This window comes from Amblyraja radiata, chromosome 22 (assembly GCF_010909765.2).
Source record: "Amblyraja radiata isolate CabotCenter1 chromosome 22, sAmbRad1.1.pri, whole genome shotgun sequence".
Classification (NCBI taxonomy): domain Eukaryota; kingdom Metazoa; phylum Chordata; class Chondrichthyes; order Rajiformes; family Rajidae; genus Amblyraja; species Amblyraja radiata.
Window position 1 is genome coordinate 1,130,136 of NC_045977.1, and position 20,436 is coordinate 1,150,571.

The window sequence follows — 20,436 nt, forward strand, 5'->3', positions numbered from 1 at the left end:
CAGCAACTAAGTTACAGAGAAAGGTTGAACAATAAAGTCTTTATTCTTTGGAGCTCAGAAGGTTAAGGGGGATAGACAGAGTTGACGTGGGTAACTTTTCCCATTGAGAGTAGGGAAGATTCAAACAAGAGGACATGACTTGAGAATTAAGGGACATAAGTTTAGGGGTAACATTAGGGGGAACTTCTTTACTCAGAGTGGTAGCTGTGGGGAATGAGCTTCCAGTGGAAGTGGTGGAGGCAGGTTCGATTTTATCATTTAAAAATAAATTGGGTAGGTATATGGACGGGAAAGGAATGGAGGGTTATGGTCTGAGTGCAGGTCGATGGGACTATGGGGGAATAAGTGTTCGGCACGGACTAGAAGGGCCGAGGTGGCCTGTTTCTGTGCTGTAATTGTTATATGGTTATATAGACTGGGCAGCTACACAGGGCAGTGATGCTGTGTCTTTGTTGCTTCAGGGTGAGTCAGGATCTCACTCCACACTGTGGGATTACTGACCCTGAGGGTCGGGGAGAGCCGACTGTCTGAAACTCGTCAATCTTCGATCTCACAGACTTGCTGCAGCCCTCACTCATCACACCCCGTACATTCCTACTCCCCATGACCCTCCACCCCCCTCCCCACGACCCCACGCCCATGTCCCCACCTCCACTCTCCCTGAGATCCACTCCCTCCAACAGCTCCCACACCCACTCCCCAGATCCCTCCTGCTACCTCTCCTCACTCCACACCACCCCCACGACCCCACACTCCCGACATCCCCACCCCATATTCACTCCCACTCCTCTCCCACTCCCAACACACTCCACCATCTCCCCCTCCACTCACTCTCTCCCCCTCCACTCTGCCCCCCCCCCAATCACGATCACCCCCACTCCCAAACCTCATCTCCCTCCCCCTCACTATCGACTGTTCCCTCCCCCCCACTCCATCCCCCCCTCCTCCTCCACCCTTCTGCCCCCACTTGATACCCCCTCCCCTCACTCCCTACCCCCTCCTTTCCACCTGCTTCCTCATCTGCTCGCACCACTCCCAACCCCCTCCTCCCCCTCCAACCCCCCTCCACCCCCCACTCCCTCACATTCGGACGTTTGGGGGAAGAACCTGTTCCAACGATCCCCACATCAATACCTGAGCTTGTATCTGGTACTGGTACGGTGGACAAATCCTGCCGGGGTTCGGTTATTTCCTGGGGTTCAGTTGTTGTTTCCTGGGGTTCAGTTGTTTTATCCTGGGGTTCAGCTGCTGTTTCCTGGGGTTCAGCTGCTGTTTCCTGGGGTTCGGGTGTTTCCTGGGGTTCAGGTGCTTCCTGGGGTTCAGGTGTTGTATCCTGGGGTTCAGCTGCTGTTTCCTGGGGTTCAGCTGCTGTTTCCTGGGGTTCGGGTGTTTCCTGGGGTTCAGGTGTTTCCTGGGGTTCAGGTGTTTCCTGGGGTTCAGGTGTTGTATCCTGGGGTTCAGCTGCTGTTTCCTGGGGTTCAGCTGCTGTTTCCTGGGGTTCGGGTGTTTCCTGGGGTGCAGGTCTTTCCTGGGGTTCAGGTGTTTCCTGGGGTTCAGGTGTTGTTTCCTGGGGTTCAGCTGTTGTTTCCTGGGGTTCAGCTGTTGTTTCCTGGGGTTCAGGTGTTTCCTGGGGTTTGGGTGTTTCCTGGGGTTCAGCTGCTGTTTCCTGGGGTTCAGGTGTTTCCTGGGGTTCAGCTGCTGTTTCCTGGGGTTCAGCTGCTGTTTCCTGGGGTTCAGGTGTTTCCTGGGGTTCAGGTGTTTCCTGGGGTTCAGGTGTTTCCTGGGGTTTGGGTGTTTCCTGGGGTTGAGCAGCTGTTTCCTGGGGTTCAGCTGCTGTTTCCTGGGGTTCAGTTGTTGTTTCCTGGGGTTCGTGTGTTGTTTCCTGGGGTTCAGCTGCTGTTTCCTGGGGTTCAGGTGTTGTATCCTGGGGTTCAGCTGCTGTATCCTGGGGTTCCACAGTTGGTACGGAGGCTGGATCTGTAATAAAGTGTGTACAGACAGTGGGTGAAGTGTGGAAATAATCCAGCAGCTCTGTGGGATGGGAGCAGAGGGAAGTGCACGGCCGACACCAGTCTCTGGTGACACCAACGGTCCCGCCCTCTCCTGCACCGTGTATCCTGATACCCCCAGTACATCCCACTCCACAGTGGAGTGACCGTTACTGCCTCCCAGCTCCTCCACCCCACACACCTCACACATTGGGACCAGTCCCTGCGTCACTCCGCTCCCCACTCCCTCTGCTCCTCACCCCCATCATTCCCATCGTCACTCAATACTCTCCATCCATCTCTCTGCCCTAATTCCCCTCCGCTCGCCCCTCCCTGCCCTCCCACCTCCTCCTCCTCGACTACAGACAAGGGAAGCACTCGGACACAACATGTAGGGGAGAAAGAAGAAAAAGATAATAAACAGAGAATAAGAGAGGGTGGGTTTCTTAAATGTGTATATTTTAATGCTAGGAGCATTGTAAGAAAGGTGGATGAGCTTAGAGCCTGGATTGACACCTGGAAGTATGATGTTGTGGCGATCAGTGAAACATGGTTGCAGGAGGGCTGTGATTGGAAACTAAATATTCCAGGATTTTGTTGCTTCAGGTGTGATAGAATTGGAGAGGCAAGAGGTGGAGGTGTTGCATTGCTTGTCAGGGAAGATATTACAGCAGTGCTTTGGCAGGATAGATTAGAAGGCTCGTCTAGGGAGGCTATTTGGGTGGAACTGATAAATGGGAAAGGTGCAGCAACACTTATAGGGGTGTATTATAGACCGCCTAATGGGGAGCGAGAATTGGAAGAGCAAATATGTAAGGAGATTGCAGATATTAGTAGTAAGCACAAGGTAGTGATTGTGGGAGATTTCAATTTTCCACACATAGACTGGGAAACACATTCTGTAAATGGGCTGGATGGGTTGGAGTTTGTAAAATGTGTGCAGGATAGTTTTTTGCAGCAATACATAGAGGTACCTACTAGAGAAGGGGCGGTGCTGGACCTCCTGTTAGGAAATGAGACGGGACAGGTGGTGGAGGTATGTGTTGGGGAACAGTTCGGGTCCAGTGATCACAATACCATTAGTTTCAATATAATTATGGAGAGGGTCAGAACTGGTCCCAGGGTTGCGATTTTTGATTGTAGAAAGGCTAACTTTAATGAGATGCGAAATGATTTAAAAGGAGTGAACTGGGACATTTTGTTTTATGGGAAAGATGTGGAAGAGAAATGGAGGACATTTAAAGATTACATTTTAAGAGTACAGTATCTTTATGTCCCTGTTCGGTTGAAAGGAAATAGTAAAAATTGGAAGAGCCCTGGTTTTCAAGGGAAATTGGTTCGGAAAAAAAGAGAGACCTACAATAATTATAGGCAGCATGGAGTAAATGAGGTGCTTGAGGAGTATAAAGAATGTAAAAAGAATCTTAAGAAATAAATTAGAAAAGCTAAAAGAAGATATGAGGTTGCTTTGGCAAGTAAGGTGAAAGTAAATCCAAAGGGTTTCTACAGCTGTATTAATAGCAAAAGGATAACAAGGGATAAAATTGGTCCATTAGAGATTCAGAGTGGACAGCTATCTGCAGAGCCAAAAGAGATGGGGGAGATATTGAACAATTTATTTTCTTCGGTATTCACCAAGGAGAAGGATATTGAATTATGTGAGGTAAGGGAAACAAGTAGAGTAGCTATGGAAACTATGAGATTCAAAGAAGAGGAAGTACTGACACTTTTGAAAAATATAAACATGGATAAGTCTCCAGGTCCTGACAGGATATTCCCTAGGACATTGAGGGAAGTTAGTGTAGAAATAGCAGGGGCTATGATAGAAATATTTCAATTGTCATTAGAAACGGGAATAGTGTCGGAGGATTGGCGTACTGCGCATGTTGTTCCATTGTTTTAAAAGGGTTCTAAGAGTAAACCTAGCAATTATAGACCTGTTAGTTTGATGTCTGTGGTGGGCAAATTAATGGAAAGGATATTTAGAGATGAAATATATAAGCATCTGGATAAACAGGGTCTGATTCGGAACATGGATTTGTGCCTGGAAGGTCATGTTTGACTAATCTTCTTGAATTTTTTGAAGAGGTTACTCTGGAAATTGATGAGGGTAAAGCAGTGGATGTTGTCTATATGGACTTCAGTAAGGCCTTTGACAAGGTTCCTCATGGAAGGTTGGTTAAGAAGATTCAATTGTTGGGTATTAATGGTGGAGTAACAAGATGGATTCAACAGTGGTTGAATGGGAGACGCCAGAGTGTAATGGTGGATGGTTGTTTGTCAGGTTGGAGGCCAGTGACTAGTGGGGTGCCACAGGGATCTGTGTTGGGTCCATTCATGTTTGTCATGTACATCAATGATCTGGATGATGGTGTGGTAAATTGGATTAGTAAATATGCAGATGATACTAAGATAGGTGGTGTTGTGGATAATGAAGTAGATTTTCAAAGTCTACAGAGAGATTTAGGCCATTTGGAAGAGTGGGCTGAAAGATGGCAGATGGAGTTTAATGCTGATAAGTGTGAGATTCTACATCTTGGCAGGACAAATCAAAATAGGACGTACATGGTAAATGGAAGTGAGTTGAGGAATGCAGTTGAACAGAGGGATCTAGGAATATCAGTGCACAGTTCCCTGAAGTTGGAATCTCATGTAGATTGGGTGGTAAAGAAAGCTTTTGGTGTGCTGGCCTTTATAAATCAGAGCATTGAGTATCGAAGCTGGGATGTAATGTTAAAATTGTACAAAGCATTGGTGAGGCCAATTCTGGAGTATAGTGTACAATTTCGGTCGCCTAATTATAGGAAGGATGTCAACAAAATAGAGAGAGTACAGAGGAGATTTACTAGAATGTTGCCTGGGTTTCAGCAACTAAGTTACAGAGAAAGGTTGAACAATAAAGTCTTTATTCTTTGGAGCTCAGAAGGTTAAGGGGGATAGACAGAGTTGACGTGGGTAACTTTTCCCATTGAGAGTAGGGAAGATTCAAACAAGAGGACATGACTTGAGAATTAAGGGACATAAGTTTAGGGGTAACATTAGGGGGAACTTCTTTACTCAGAGTGGTAGCTGTGGGGAATGAGCTTCCAGTGGAAGTGGTGGAGGCAGGTTCGATTTTATCATTTAAAAATAAATTGGGTAGGTATATGGACGGGAAAGGAATGGAGGGTTATGGTCTGAGTGCAGGTCGATGGGAGTATGGGGGAATAAGTGTTCGGCACGGACTAGAAGGGCCGAGGTGGCCTGTTTCTGTGCTGTAATTGTTATATGGTTATATAGACTGGGCAGCTACACAGGGCAGTGATGCTGTGTCTTTGTTGCTTCAGGGTGAGTCAGGATCTCACTCCACACTGTGGGATTACTGACCCTGAGGGTCGGGGAGAGCCGACTGTCTGAAACTCGTCAATCTTCGATCTCACAGACTTGCTGCAGCCCTCACTCATCACACCCCGTACATTCCTACTCCCCATGACCCTCCACCCCCCTCCCCACGACCCCACGCCCATGTACCCACCTCCACTCTCCCTGAGATCCACTCCCTCCAACAGCTCCCACACCCACTCCCCAGATCCCTCCTGCTACCTCTCCTCACTCCACACCACCCCCACGACCCCACACTCCCGACATCCCCACCCCATACTCACTCCCACTCCTCTCCCACTCCCAACACACTCCATCTCCCCCTCCACTCACTCTCTCCCCCTCCACTCTGCTCCCCCCCCCAATCACGATCACCCCCACTCCCAAACCTCATCTCCCTCCCCCTCACTATCGACTGTTCCCTCCCCCCCACTCCATCCCCCCCTCCTCCTCCACCCTTCTGCCCCCACTTGATACCCCCTCCCCTCACTCCCTACCCCCTCCTTTCCACCTGCTTCCTCATCTGCTCCCACCACTCCCAACCCCCTCCTCCCCCTCCAACTCCCCTCCACCCTCCCCCCCACTCCCTCACATTCGGACGTTTGGGGGAAGAACCTGTTCCAACGATCCCCACATCAATACCTGAGCTTGTATCTGGTACTGGTACGGTGGACAAATCCTGCCGGGGTTCGGTTATTTCCTGGGGTTCAGTTGTTGTTTCCTGGGGTTCAGTTGTTTTATCCTGGGGTTCAGCTGCTGTTTCCTGGGGTTCGGGTGTTTCCTGGGGTTCAGGTGTTGTTTCCTGGGGTTCAGGTGTTTCCTGGGGTTCAGGTGTTGTATCCTGGGGTTCAGCTGCTGTTTCCTGGGGTTCAGCTGCTGTTTCCTGGGGTTCGGGTGTTTCCTGGGGTTCAGGTGTTTCCTGGGGTTCAGGTGTTTCCTGGGGTTCAGGTGTTGTATCCTGGGGTTCAGCTGCTGTTTCCTGGGGTTCAGCTGCTGTTTCCTGGGGTTCGGGTGTTTCCTGGGGTGCAGGTCTTTCCTGGGGTTCAGGTGTTTCCTGGGGTTCAGGTGTTGTTTCCTGGGGTTCAGCTGTTGTTTCCTGGGGTTCAGCTGTTGTTTCCTGGGGTTCAGCTGCTGTTTCCTGGGGTTCAGGTGTTTCCTGGGGTTTGGGTGTTTCCTGGGGTTCAGCTGCTGTTTCCTGGGGTTCAGCTGCTGTTTCCTGGGGTTCAGTTGTTGTTTCCTGGGGTTCGTGTGTTGTTTCCTGGGGTTCAGCTGCTGTTTCCTGGGGTTCAGGTGTTTCCTGGGGTTCAGGTGTTTCCTGGGGTTTGGGTGTTTCCTGGGGTTGAGCAGCTGTTTCCTGGGGTTCAGCTGCTGTTTCCTGGGGTTCAGGTGTTGTATCCTGGGGTTCAGCTGCTGTATCCTGGGGTTCCACAGTTGGTACGGAGGCTGGATCTGTAATAAAGTGTGTACAGACAGTGGGTGAAGTGTGGAAATAATCCAGCAGCTCTGTGGGATGGGAGCAGAGGGAAGTGCACAACCGACACCAGTCTCTGGTGACACCAACGGTCCCGCCCTCTCCTGCACCGTGTATCCTGACACCCCCAGTACATCCCACTCCACAGTGGAGTGACCGTTACTGCCTCCCAGCTCCTCCACCCCACACACCTCACACATTGGGACCAGTCCCTGCGTCACTCCGCTCCCCACTCCCTCTGCTCCTCACCCCCATCATTCCCATCGTCACTCAATACTCTCCATCCATCTCTCTGCCCTAATTCCCCTCCGCTCGCCCCTCCCTGCCCTCCCACCTCCTCCTCCTCGACTACAGACAAGGGAAGCACTCGGACACAACATGTAGGGGAGAAAGAAGAAAAAGATAATAAACAGAGAATAAGAGAGGGTGGGTTTCTTAAATGTGTATATTTTAATGCTAGGAGCATTGTAAGAAAGGTGGATGAGCTTAGAGCCTGGATTGACACCTGGAAGTATGATGTTGTGGCGATCAGTGAAACATGGTTGCAGGAGGGCTGTGATTGGAAACTAAATATTCCAGGATTTTGTTGCTTCAGGTGTGATAGAATTGGAGAGGCAAGAGGTGGAGGTGTTGCATTGCTTGTCAGGGAAGATATTACAGCAGTGCTTTGGCAGGATAGATTAGAGGGCTCGTCTAGGGAGGCTATTTGGGTGGAACTGATAAATGGGAAAGGTGCAGCAACACTTATAGGGGTGTATTATAGTCCGCCTAATGGGGAGCGAGAATTGGAAGAGCAAATATGTAAGGAGATTGCAGATATTAGTAGTAAGCACAAGGTAGTGATTGTGGGAGATTTCAATTTTCCACACATAGACTGGGAAACACATTCTGTAAATGGGCTGGATGGGTTGGAGTTTGTAAAATGTGTGCAGGATAGTTTTTTGCAGCAATACATAGAGGTACCTACTAGAGAAGGGGCGGTGCTGGACCTCCTGTTAGGAAATGAGACGGGACAGGTGGTGGAGGTATGTGTTGGGGAACAGTTCGGGTCCAGTGATCACAATACCATTAGTTTCAATATAATTATGGAGAGGGTCAGAACTGGTCCCAGGGTTGCGATTTTTGATTGTAGAAAGGTTAACTTTAATGAGATGCGAAATGATTTAAAAGGAGTGAACTGGGACATTTTGTTTTATGGGAAAGATGTGGAAGAGAAATGGAGGACATTTAAAGATTACATTTTAAGAGTACAGTATCTTTATGTCCCTGTTCGGTTGAAAGGAAATAGTAAAAATTGGAAGAGCCCTGGTTTTCAAGGGAAATTGGTTCGGAAAAAAAGAGAGACCTACAATAATTATAGGCAGCATGGAGTAAATGAGGTGCTTGAGGAGTATAAAGAATGTAAAAAGAATCTTAAGAAATAAATTAGAAAAGCTAAAAGAAGATATGAGGTTGCTTTGGCAAGTAAGGTGAAAGTAAATCCAAAGGGTTTCTACAGCTGTATTAATAGCAAAAGGATAACAAGGGATAAAATTGGTCCATTAGAGATTCAGAGTGGACAGCTATCTGCAGAGCCAAAAGAGATGGGGGAGATATTGAACAATTTATTTTCTTCGGTATTCACCAAGGAGAAGGATATTGAATTATGTGAGGTAAGGGAAACAAGTAGAGTAGCTATGGAAACTATGAGATTCAAAGAAGAGGAAGTACTGACACTTTTGAAAAATATAAACATGGATAAGTCTCCAGGTCCTGACAGGATATTCCCTAGGACATTGAGGGAAGTTAGTGTAGAAATAGCAGGGGCTATGATAGAAATATTTCAATTGTCATTAGAAACGGGAATAGTGTCGGAGGATTGGCGTACTGCGCATGTTGTTCCATTGTTTTAAAAGGGTTCTAAGAGTAAACCTAGCAATTATAGACCTGTTAGTTTGATGTCTGTGGTGGGCAAATTAATGGAAAGGATATTTAGAGATGATATATATAAGCATCTGGATAAACAGGGTCTGATTCGGAACATGGATTTGTGCCTGGAAGGTCATGTTTGACTAATCTTCTTGAATTTTTTGAAGAGGTTACTCTGGAAATTGATGAGGGTAAAGCAGTGGATGTTGTCTATATGTACTTCAGTAAGGCCTTTGACAAGGTTCCTCATGGAAGGTTGGTTAAGAAGATTCAATTGTTGGGTATTAATGGTGGAGTAGCAAGATGGATTCAACAGTGGTTGAATGGGAGACGCCAGAGTGTAATGGTGGATGGTTGTTTGTCAGGTTGGAGGCCAGTGACTAGTGGGGTGCCACAGGGATCTGTGTTGGGTCCACTGTTGTTTGTCATGTACATCAATGATCTGGATGATGGTGTGGTAAATTGGATTAGTAAATATGCAGATGATACTAAGATAGGTGGTGTTGTGGATAATGAAGTAGATTTTCAAAGTCTACAGAGAGATTTAGGCCATTTGGAAGAGTGGGCTGAAAGATGGCAGATGGAGTTTAATGCTGATAAGTGTGAGATTCTACATCTTGGCAGGACAAATCAAAATAGGACGTACATGGTAAATGGAAGTGAGTTGAGGAATGCAGTTGAACAGAGGGATCTAGGAATATCAGTGCACAGTTCCCTGAAGTTGGAATCTCATGTAGATTGGGTGGTAAAGACAGCTTTTGGTGTGCTGGCCTTTATAAATCAGAGCATTGAGTATAGAAGCTGGGATGTAATGTTAAAATTGTACAAAGCATTGGTGAGGCCAATTCTGGAGTATGGTGTACAATTTTGGTCGCCTAATTATAGGAAGGATGTCAACAAAATAGAGAGTGTACAGAGGAGATTTACTAGAATGTTGCCTGGGTTTCAGCAACTAAGTTACAGAGAAAGGTTGAACAATAAAGTCTTTATTCTTTGGAGCTCAGAAGGTTAAGGGGGATAGACAGAGTTGGCGTGGGTAACTTTTCCCATTGAGAGTAGTGAAGTTTCAAACAAGAGGACATGACTTGAGAATTAAGGGACATAAGTTTAGGGGTAACATTAGGGGGAACTTCTTTACTCAGAGTGGTAGCTGTGTGGAATGAGCTTCCAGTGGAAGTGGTGGAGGCAGGTTCGTTTTATCATTTAAAAATAAATTAGATAGTTATATGGACGGGAAAGGAATGGAGGGTTATGGTCTGAGTGCAGGTAGATGGGACTATGGGGGAATAAGTGTTCGGCACGGACTAGAAGGGCCGAGGTGGCCTGTTTCTGTGCTGTAATTGTTATATGGTTATATAGACTGGGCAGCTACACAGGGCAGTGATGCTGTGTCTTTGTTGCTTCAGGGTGAGTCAGGATCTCACTCCACACTGTGGGATTACTGACCCTGAGGGTCGGGGAGAGCCGACTGTCTGAAACTCGTCAATCTTCGATCTCACAGACTTGCTGCAGCCCTCACTCATCACACCCCGTACATTCCTACTCCCCATGACCCTCCACCCCCCTCCCCACGACCCCACGCCCATGTACCCACCTCCACTCTCCCTGAGATCCACTCCCTCCAACAGCTCCCACACCCACTCCCCAGATCCCTCCTGCTACCTCTCCTCACTCCACACCACCCCCACGACCCCACACTCCCGACATCCCCACCCCATGCTCACTCCCACTCCTCTCCCACTCCCAACACACTCCACCATCTCCCCCTCCACTCACTCTCTCCCCCTCCACTCTGCCCCCCCCCAATCACGATCACCCCCACTCCGAAACCTCATCTCCCTCCCCCTCACTATCGACTGTTCCCTCCCCCCCACTCCATCCCCCCCTCCTCCTCCACCCTTCTGCCCCCACTTGATACCCCCTCCCCTCACTCCCTACCCCCTCCTTTCCACCTGCTTCCTCATCTGCTCCCACCACTCCCAACCCCCTCCTCCCCCCCCCCCCCACTCCCTCACTTTCGGATGTTTGGGGGATAAACCTGTTCCAACGATCCCCACATCAATACCTGAGCTTGTATCTGGTACTGGTACGGTGGACAAATCCTGCCGGGGTTCGGTTGTTTCCTGGGGTTCAGCTGCTGTTTCTTGGGGTTCAGCTGCTGTTTCCTGGGGTTCAGCTGCTGTTTCCTGAGGTTCCACAGTTTGTACGGAGGCTGGATCTGTAATAAAGTGTGTACAGACAGTGGGTGTAGTGTGGAAATAATCCAGCAGCTCTGTGGGATGGGAGCAGAGGGAAGTGCACGGCCGACACCAGTCTCTGGTGACACCAACGGTCCCGCCCTCTCCTGCACCGTGTATCCTGACACCCCCAGTACATCCCACTCCACAGTGGAGTGACCGTTACTGCCTCCCAGCTCCTCCACCCCACACACCTCACACATTGGGACCAGTGCCTGCGTCACTCCGCTCCCCACTCCCTCTGCTCCTCACCCCCATCATTCCCATCGTCACTCAATACTCTCCGTCCATCTCTCTGCCTCATTCCCCTCCGCTCGCCCCTCCCTGCCCTCTCACCTCCTCCTCGACCCTGCCTCCCCCTCACCCGCCGGCTCACTCGGTCTCGGGGAGGGGAGTTCCCTGGGGGAGGGGATAGGGGACGGCTCAGTTTGGGTTTCTAGGGGTGGTCTTGGTACCAGGGGGGAGGGGAGGAGAAGCCTCGGTCAATGGGGAGGGGGTGTGGGTCAGTTTGGGTCCCTTGAGGGGGGAGGAGTATAGGGGATATCACGGTCCCAGGGAGGGGTTGTGGGTCAGTCTGGGTCCCTTGAGGGGGGAGGGGGAGTATAGGGGATATCACGGTCCCAGGGAGGGGGTCCCAGGCTTGGTCCCGGGGGCACAGTGAGGGACACTGCGGGTCAGTGGGAGATATCACGGTGTATCTCAGTCCACAGATGATCATCCCAGCCAAGTTATTGATACAGACTATGACTCACCGGGACCCAAACACTGAGCCCTCTTGTACCCACACGTCACAGCTCCCAACCTGAGAATGATCTGCTTATTCCCACCTGTTGCTCTCTGTCCAAAAGCCAATTCTCAATCCATGTCAGTGTGTGAACAATTCCATGTGCTCTGACCTTGTTGACCAGCCTCTTGTGCAGGAACGTACCCCACAGCCCAGTCACTGGTTCCCTGGTCTGTTCTACTGGACGTGTCCTCAATGTGCTCCAGGGACAACAGTGTCTCTGCTCAATCCACACATATTTCACCACATGCCTGTTACTGCAGTAATACCCCACTGATCCAGCACGCTCGGTACAATGGTGGTGCCAGCCTTTCAAGTGTCTCGGACCGTATTCCTTTAACACTCTTACACATCACACAACGGAATCATCCATTTCCACTGAACCCGACTGGTTTAATGTGAAGGACACAAAGTGCTGGAGTAACTCAGTGGGTCAGGCAGTAGTTCTGGGGAACATAGATAGGTGACGTTTCAGGTCGGGAGCCTTCCTCAGACCAATTGCAGGATGGGGGGAAGCTGGAAGAGAGGGGAGGCAGGACAAAGCTTGGCAGGTAATAGGTGGACATGGGTGAGAGGGGTTTTTGGTGGGTAGATGGTTGGAACAAAGGCCAGAGAATTAAACATGAAGGTGTGGGACAGGAACCAGGGACAATTTACAATGATACCAAGTCAATTAACCTACAAACCTGAATGACTTTGGGGTGTGGGAGGAAACCGAAGCACCCAGAGAAAACCCACGCAGGTCACGGAGAGAACGTACAAACTCCGTACAGACAGCACCCATAGTCAGGATCAAACCCGGGTCTCTGGCGCTGTAAGCCAGCAACTCTACCGCTGCACCACCATGCCACCGTTATCTATGTTCCATGCTCCCCACCACTGATACCTGAGCTTGCAGACCCTGCTGGGTCACTAGTTAAACCCGGACCAGAGTCTCCAGTCCCTGTTCCCTGGGGTTCCAGTGTTGTGTCCAACGGTGGATCTGGAAGAAGAGAGAGGAGGAGGGACAGGGAGGGTAAATGAGTAAAAACACATTGAACAACTGATCAGGAGGGAAGTCAGCTGCAGAGACCAAGAGTCACCAGTTCATGCTGATAACAACACACACCAAATCTCACAGGTCCCACATCTCACCTGGAACATTACACATTCCTCCAACACGCTCCACGCCACGCTTCCTTGTTCCTCCTCGACTCTCCTACAGAGTTCTATCCCTGGATCCTGACTAAATCCATCCTTTTCCCGACTCACTCACACCCCTCACCCAATCCGCGCACACGCTCACTCGCTTCACCATTCAGCCCCCGCCCCCGAGTGTCAGTCAGTCACCAAAATACATTCTCCACAAGCTCTCCACTGACATTCCCCCTCCTCCCGCAAACTTCTGTCACCCATTCACTCCTTAGGGCAGCACAAGGGGCAGCGGTAGAGTTGCTGCCTCACTGCGCCAGAGACCTGAGTTAGTTCCTGAGTACGGCTGCTGTCTGTGTGGAGTTTGCACGTTCTCCATGTGACTGCGTGGGTTTCCCCGGGTGTCCTCTCACACTCCAACGACGTACAGGTTTGTAGGTTAATTGTCTTTGGTATAAATTGTAATTGTCCCCAGTGTACAGGATAGTGCAAGTGTACGGGGACCACTGGTCATCGCGGAATTAGGGTCGAAGGACGAAGGGCCTGTTCCCGTGCTATACCTGCCCTTCTCTTCCACGATACTCACATTTCTACTTGCCCTCCTCCCCTCTCCACACTATCCCACATTCACCCTCCCCTGGTGTCCGCTCCCACCAATGGATTCCAGGCCCATCTCCCCACACTCCCTCCTGCCACCTCCACCCCAATACCAGACCTCTCTCTCCCCACTCCACACTCCCCAGCACCAACCTTCCAGACCTCCCCATCCCCACTCCACACACCCTCCCGTCCATTACAGACCCCCTCTTCCCCTCTCTCTCTCCAGATTTCCTCACCTCACACCCCAGCCTCTCTCCTCCATCTCCTCGATGCCAATATTCCTCAAGTCACCCTCCCCTGCCCTTTCCCCACCAGCACCGACATTTGGGGTCAGAAATATCAATACCTGATGTCAGATAAAAACCATCAATACCTGGGGTTGTATCTGGTTCTGGGACGGTGGACACATCCTTCCGGGGTTCAGCTGCTGTTTCCTGGGGTTCAGCTGTTGTTTCCTGGGGTTCAGTTGTTGTTTCCTGGGGTTCAGTTGTTGTTTCCTGGGGTTCAGCTGTTGTATCCTGGGGTTCAGGTGTTGTTTCCTGGGGTTCAGCTGTTGTTTCCTGGGGTTCAGCTGTTGTTTCCTGGGGTTCAGGTGTTGTTTCCTGGGGTTCAGCTGTTGTTTCCTGGGGTTCAGCTGTTGTTTCCTGGGGTTCAGCTGTTGTTTCCTGGGGTTCAGGTGTTGTTTCCTGGGGTTCAGCTGTTTTTTCCTGGGGTTCAGGTGTTGTTTCCTGGGGTTCAGGTGTTGTTTCCTGGGGTTCCACAGTTGGTACGGAGGCTGGATCTGTAATAAAGTGTGGACAGACAGTGGGTGTAGTGTGGAAATAATCCAGCAGCTCTGTGGGATGCTCGCCCCTCCCTGCCCTCTCACCTCCTCCTCGACCCTGCCTCCCCCTCACCCACCCTTTCCCTCTCTCTCACCCACGCACCTCTCCCACCCCCTCTGTCCCACTCCACCCTCTCCCTGCTTCCCCCTCACCCGCCGGCTCACTCGGTCTCGGGGAGGGGAGATCCCTGGGGGAGGGGATAGGGGACGGCTCAGTTTGGGTTTCGAGGGGTGGTCTTGGTCCCAGGGGGGAGGGGAGGAGAAGCCTCGGTCAATGGGGAGGGGTTGTGGGTCAGTTTGGGTCCCTTGAGGGGGGGCGGGGAGTATAGGGGATATCACGGTCCCAGGGAGGGGGTCCCAGGCTTGGTCCCAGGGGGCACACTGATGGGCACTACGGGTCAGTGGGAGATATCACGGTGTATCTCAGTCCACAGATGATCGTCCCAGCCAAGTTATTGATACAGACTGTGACTCACCGGGACCCAAACACTGAGCCCTCTTGTACCCACACGTCACTGCTGCCAACCTGAGAATGATCTGCTTATTCCCACCTGTTGCTCTCTGTCCAAAAGCCAATTCTCAATCCATGTCAGTGTGTGAACAACTCCATGTGCTCTGACCTTGTTGACCAGCCTCTTGTGCAGGAACGTACTAAATACTTTCTGAAAATCCCCCACAGCCCAGTCACTGGTTCCCTGGTCTGTTCTACTGGACGTGTCCTCAATGTGCTCCAGGGACAACAGTGTCTCTGCTCAATCCACACATATTTCACCACATGCCTGTTACTGCAGTAATACCCCACTGATCCAGCACGCTCGGTACAATGGGGGTGCCAGCCTTCCAAGTGTCTCGGACCGTATTCCTTTAACACTCTTACACATCACACAACGGAATCATCCATTTCCACTGAACCCGACTGGTTTAATGTGAAGGACACAAAGTGCTGGAGTAACTCAGTGGGTCAGGCAGTAGTTCTGGGGAACATAGATAGGTGACGTTTCAGGTCGGGAGCCTTCCTCAGACCAATTGCAGGATGGGGGGAAGCTGGAAGAGAGGGGAGGCAGGACAAAGCTTGGCAGGTAATAGGTGGACATGGGTGAGAGGGGTTTTTGGTGGGTAGATGGTTGGAACAAAGGCCAGAGAATAAAACATGAAGGTGTGGGACAGGAAGGTTGAAGAGTTGCAAGTTGTGGAGACAGAGGGAGTGAGGTGAGGAATAGGTGTGAGTTTAGGAGGGGCACAGATTGGAAGGAAGAAAGGGGGGTGGGGTGGGGCAGTGTGGGGGGGTTTGTTGCAGGTTGCATCAGTGGGAAATTCACTGCTGATAATGCTGGGATGTAAGCGACCCAAACGGACCAGGTTCTGTTCCTTCAGTCTGTGGCCTCACTCTGGCAATGGAGGAGGCCCAGGACAGGGAGGTCGATGTGGGAATGGGAAGGGGATAAAATGGTTAGCAACCGGCAGATTCAGTAGACCTTGGTGGACCGTGAACATGTGTTGCCGAGTCCACACTTTGTCTCACCGATGTACAGGAGCCCGCATTGGGAACACTGGATGCAGTAGATGGGCTTCGAGGAGGTACATGTGATCCTCTGTATCATATAACCATATAACAATTACAGCACGGAAACAGGCCATCTCGGCTCTACAAGTCCGTGCCGAACAACTTGTTTCCCTTAGTCCCACCTGCCTGCACTCATACCATAACCCTCCATTCCCTTCTCATCCATATGCCTATCCAATTTATTTTTAAATGATACCAACGAACCTGCCTCCACCACTTCCACTGGAAGCTCATTCCACACCGCTACCACTCTCGGAGTAAAGACGTTCCCCCTCATGTTACCCCTAAACTTCTGTCCCTTAATTCTGGTCATTTCCTCTTGTTTGAATCTTCCCTTTTCTCAAAGGGAAAAGCTGATCCACATCAACTCTGTCTATCACTCTCATCGTTTTAAAGACCTCTATCAAGTCCCCCCTTAACCTTCTGCGCTCCAGAGAATAAAGCCCTAACTTATTCAACCTTTCTCTGTAACTTAGTTTTTGAAACCCAGGCAACATTCTAGTAAATCTCCTCTGTACTCTCTCTATTTTGTTGACATCCTTCCTATAATTGGGCGACCAGTATCAACTGGATGGTCTGTCCGGGTCACTGGATGAAGGTGAGGGGGGGAGGTACAGGGACAGGTGTTACATCTCCTGCGGTTGCAGGAAAAAGTCCCTGTGGAAGGGAAGGTTTGAGTGGGAAGAGATGAGTGAACCAAGGAGGTGTGGAGGGAGGAACTGTTGGGGGAGGGAGGGGACAGTGTCTCTGCAAGGGGGGGTGGGGTGTAGGGGACTGTATTGGGGCAAGTGGGGGGGGTGTAGGGGACTGTATTGGGGCAAGTGGGGGGGGGGGTAGGGGACTGTATTGGGGCAAGTGGGGGGGGGGGGGTAGGGGACTGTATTGGGGCAAGTGGGGGGGGTGTGTAGGGGACTGTATTGGGGCAAGTGGGGGGGGGTGTAGGGGACTGTATTGGGGCAAGTGGGGGGCGGGTGTAGGGGACTGTATTGGGGCAAGTGGGGGGGGGGTGTAGGGGACTGTATTGGGGCAAGTGGGGGATGTGTAGGGGACTGTATTGGGGCAAGTGGGGGGGGGGGTGTAGGGGACTGTATTGGGGCAAGTGGGGGGGGGGTGTAGGGGACTGTATTGGGGCAAGTGGGGGGGGGTGTAGGGGACTGTATTGGGGCAAGTGGGGGGGGGGGTGTTGGGGACTGTATTGGGGCAAGTGGGGGGGGGTGTAGGGGACTGTATTGGGGCAAGTGGGGGGGGGGGGGTGTAGGGGACTGTATTTGGGCAAGTGGGGGGGGTGTAGGGGACTGTATTGGGGCAAGTGGGGGGGGGGTGTAGGGGACTGTATTGGGGCAAGTGGGGGGGGGGGGTGTAGGGGACTGTATTGGGGCAAGTGGGGGGGGGGGTAGGGGACTGTATTGGGGCAAGTGGGGGGGGGGGGTGGTAGGGGACTTGTATTGGGGCAAGTGGGGGGGGGGGTGTAGGGACGTATTGGGGCAGGGGGGGGGTGTAGGGGACTGTATTGGGGCAAGTGGGGGGGGGGGTGTAGGGGACTGTATTGGGGCAAGTGGGGGGGGGTGTAGGGGACTGTATTGGGGCAAGTGGGGGGGGGGCAGATGAGGGGAGGGGACTATACCAAGGGGAGGGGCCAGGCTGGGGAGAGTAGGATAGTGGACAGTGCCAGAGAGAGTGAAGAGTCCAGGATGGAGGGGGGAGCATGATGTTCCCATGAGGGGGAGGGAAGCATAGGTCCAGGGGTGAGGGGCTGAGGCTGGAACCCATGGAGCGATTGGGCCAAGTGGGGTCACAGGTCAGACCAGGGGATGAGAGCTTGTGTGACTGGGGAACAGGGACCTACCTCAGGGCCACTTGTTCCACTTGCGAGGTCCCTCCCAATCCCCCATCGCCACGACTAGATGAAAATGGTCCACCAGATTGACACCAATTTGCAGCTGAGCGTGGCCAATGAGATAAGCGGCTGGAAAGCTGCGTTATTTATTTATTTATTTATTTACTGCCCGTGCTAGTGTTGAGTTATCGGCTTAAAACACTATTATTCTGAAATAGAGGGCAAGGAAAATTACTGAAGGGTTGTTTAGTGACTACAGTGCGTTGTGACATCATATGTAAGAAAGGCCTATGACAGTGTCAAAAATATTATACGCCTTGCAGGGCTCTCACTTAATTTTTTTTCTCTGCAATTTAGGTTTAGGTGGTCGTTTAAGACGACTTGCAAGACGCGTGCGATAATGTGCTCGGACAAAGTGCATTGTTACAAGTCGGAAATATGCTCAATGAAGCATTCACATATTATTTCTGCTTCAAATAAAGTCACAAACTAAACATATTCACCAATCAAGACATGATATATACCACAATGACATGCAGCAAAACTATAATACAGTATCTCAATTCTTTTTGCACGTTGCAATGAATGCAATTTATTTTATTTATTTCCACTTCCAAACAAAAATGTGGTTGGATTATTCAGCGTATGATCAACCTCGGTGAGACCAAGCGCAGGCTTGGCGATCGCTTCGCACAACACCTCCACTCAGTTCGCATTAACCAACCTGATCTCCCGTGGCTCAACACTTCAACTCCCCTTCCCATTCCGAATCCGACCTCTCTGTCCTGGGTCTCCTCCATGGCCAGAGTGAGCCCCACCGCATATTGGAGGAACAGCGCCTCATATTTGTTTGGGTGTTTACACCCCAGCGGTATGAACATTGACTTCTCTAATTTCAGGTAGTCCTTGCTTTCACCCTCCTTCCCCTCCCGTTCCCAGCTCTCCCACAGCCTACTGTCTTCACCTCTTCCGTTCTTTATAGTGCCACCCCCCCGACATCAATCTGAAGAAGGGTCTCGAGCCGAAACATCATCTATTCCTTCGCTCCATAGATGCTGCCTTACCCGCTGATTCTCTGCAGCTTTTTTGTCTACGAACGGGATCCCACCACTGGCCACATCTTCCCATCTCCTCTCCTGTTGGCTTTCTGCAGAGACCGCTCTCTCCGTAACTCCCTGGTCAATTCCCACCAAAACCACCCCCTCTCCTGGCACTTTACTTGCAACTGCAGGAAATGCTACACTTGTCGCTTTACCTCATCCCCTTGACTCCATTCAAGGACCCAAGCAGTCTTTCCAGGTGAGGCAGAGGTTCACCTGCATCTCCTCCAACCTCATCTATTGCATCCGCTGCTCTAGGTGTCAACTGCTCTACATCGGTGAGACCAAGCGTAGGCTTGGCGATCACTTCGCCCAACACATCCGCTCGGTTCACAATAACCAACCTGATCTCCCGGTGGCTCAGCACTTCAACTCCCCCTCCCATTCCGAATCCGACCTTTCTGTCCTGGGCTTCATTGGCCAGAGTGAGGACCACCGTAAATTGGAGGAGCAGCACCACATATGTTGCTTGGGCAGATTACACCCCAGAGGTATGAACATTGACTTCTTCAATTTCAGGTAATCCCTGCTTTCTCTTCCCCTTCCCAGCTCTCCCTAAGCCCACTGTCTCCACCTCTTCCTGTCTTCTCCCCATCCTCCCCACCCTCACATCAGTCTGAAGAAGGGTCTCGACCAGAAACGGCCCCTAATTCCTTCGCCTAATTTGAGGAAGGACATTCTTGCTATTGAGGGAGTGCAGCGTAGGTTTACAAGGTTAATTCCCGGGATGGCGGGACTGTCATATGCTTAGAGAATAGAGCAGCTGGGCTTGTACACTCTGGAGTTTAGAAGGATGAGAAGGGATCTTATTGAAACATATAAGATTGTTAAGGGTGTGGACACGCTGGAGGCAGGAAACATGTTCCCGATGTTGGGGGAGTCCAGAACCAGGGGCCACAGTTTAAGAATAAGGAGTAAGCCATTTAGAACGGAGATGAGGAAACACTTTTTCTCATGGAGAGCTGTGAGTCTGTGGAATTCTCTGCCTCAGGTGGATAGTGTTCTTAAAAATAATGGAGTCAGGGGATATGAGGAAAAGACAGGAACAGGTACTGATTGTGGATGATCAGCCATGATCACATTGAATGGCGGTGCTGGCTCGTAGGGCCGAATGGCCTCCTCCTGCACCTATTGTCTATTGTCTATTTGGCCAATCGTCAGCTGACCAACGACCTGAATGAGTTTTACCGCAGGTTTGAAAATCAGAAACATAGCCCTGGTAGCCCCCCCCCCCCGTCCCCGTCCCCGTCCCCGTCCCCGTCCCCGTCCCCCACCAACACAGCCAGACCCCAGTCTACAAAGAATGAACCCTGAACCCTCCCCTTCACATTCACCACTTCACACCTACTTAAGGCAAGACTCCAGTATGAAAAGACTGGACCATTTGCCACCTCAACCAACACTGTACACCCACTCACCGCCTGACCGCATTCTGCAAAGACTGGGCCCTTCTACACCCACCCCCCTCCAATCACCACTTCACACACAATCACCTACACCCTCCGAGCTGCACAACATTAATTCTCCATCATCGACAATAAAAATAGAGGAGGTGGAAAGGCTTTTCAGAGGACAAAAAAGCTGGAAATCTCCAGGACCTGACAATGTTTCCCCCTCTACTCTATACCTCTGG

General features: G+C 50.9%; 1 protein-coding gene across 1 annotated transcript in view; it reads right to left on the bottom strand.

Annotated features, from left to right (window-relative positions):
* LOC116985499 (mucin-7-like) overlaps positions 1-20,234 on the bottom strand; it is a 38,757-nt gene extending 18,523 nt beyond the window's left edge. Inside the window, exons 1-4 of the mRNA XM_033040263.1 lie at positions 20,222-20,234; positions 13,853-14,029; positions 12,635-12,730; positions 10,793-10,945 (exon numbers count right to left, since the gene is read on the bottom strand). Coding sequence (XP_032896154.1) covers positions 10,793-10,945; positions 12,635-12,730; positions 13,853-14,029; positions 20,222-20,234 — 439 coding nt within the window. The remainder of the gene's footprint in view (positions 1-10,792; positions 10,946-12,634; positions 12,731-13,852; positions 14,030-20,221) is intronic.
* Positions 20,235-20,436: the final 202 nt, after the last annotated feature.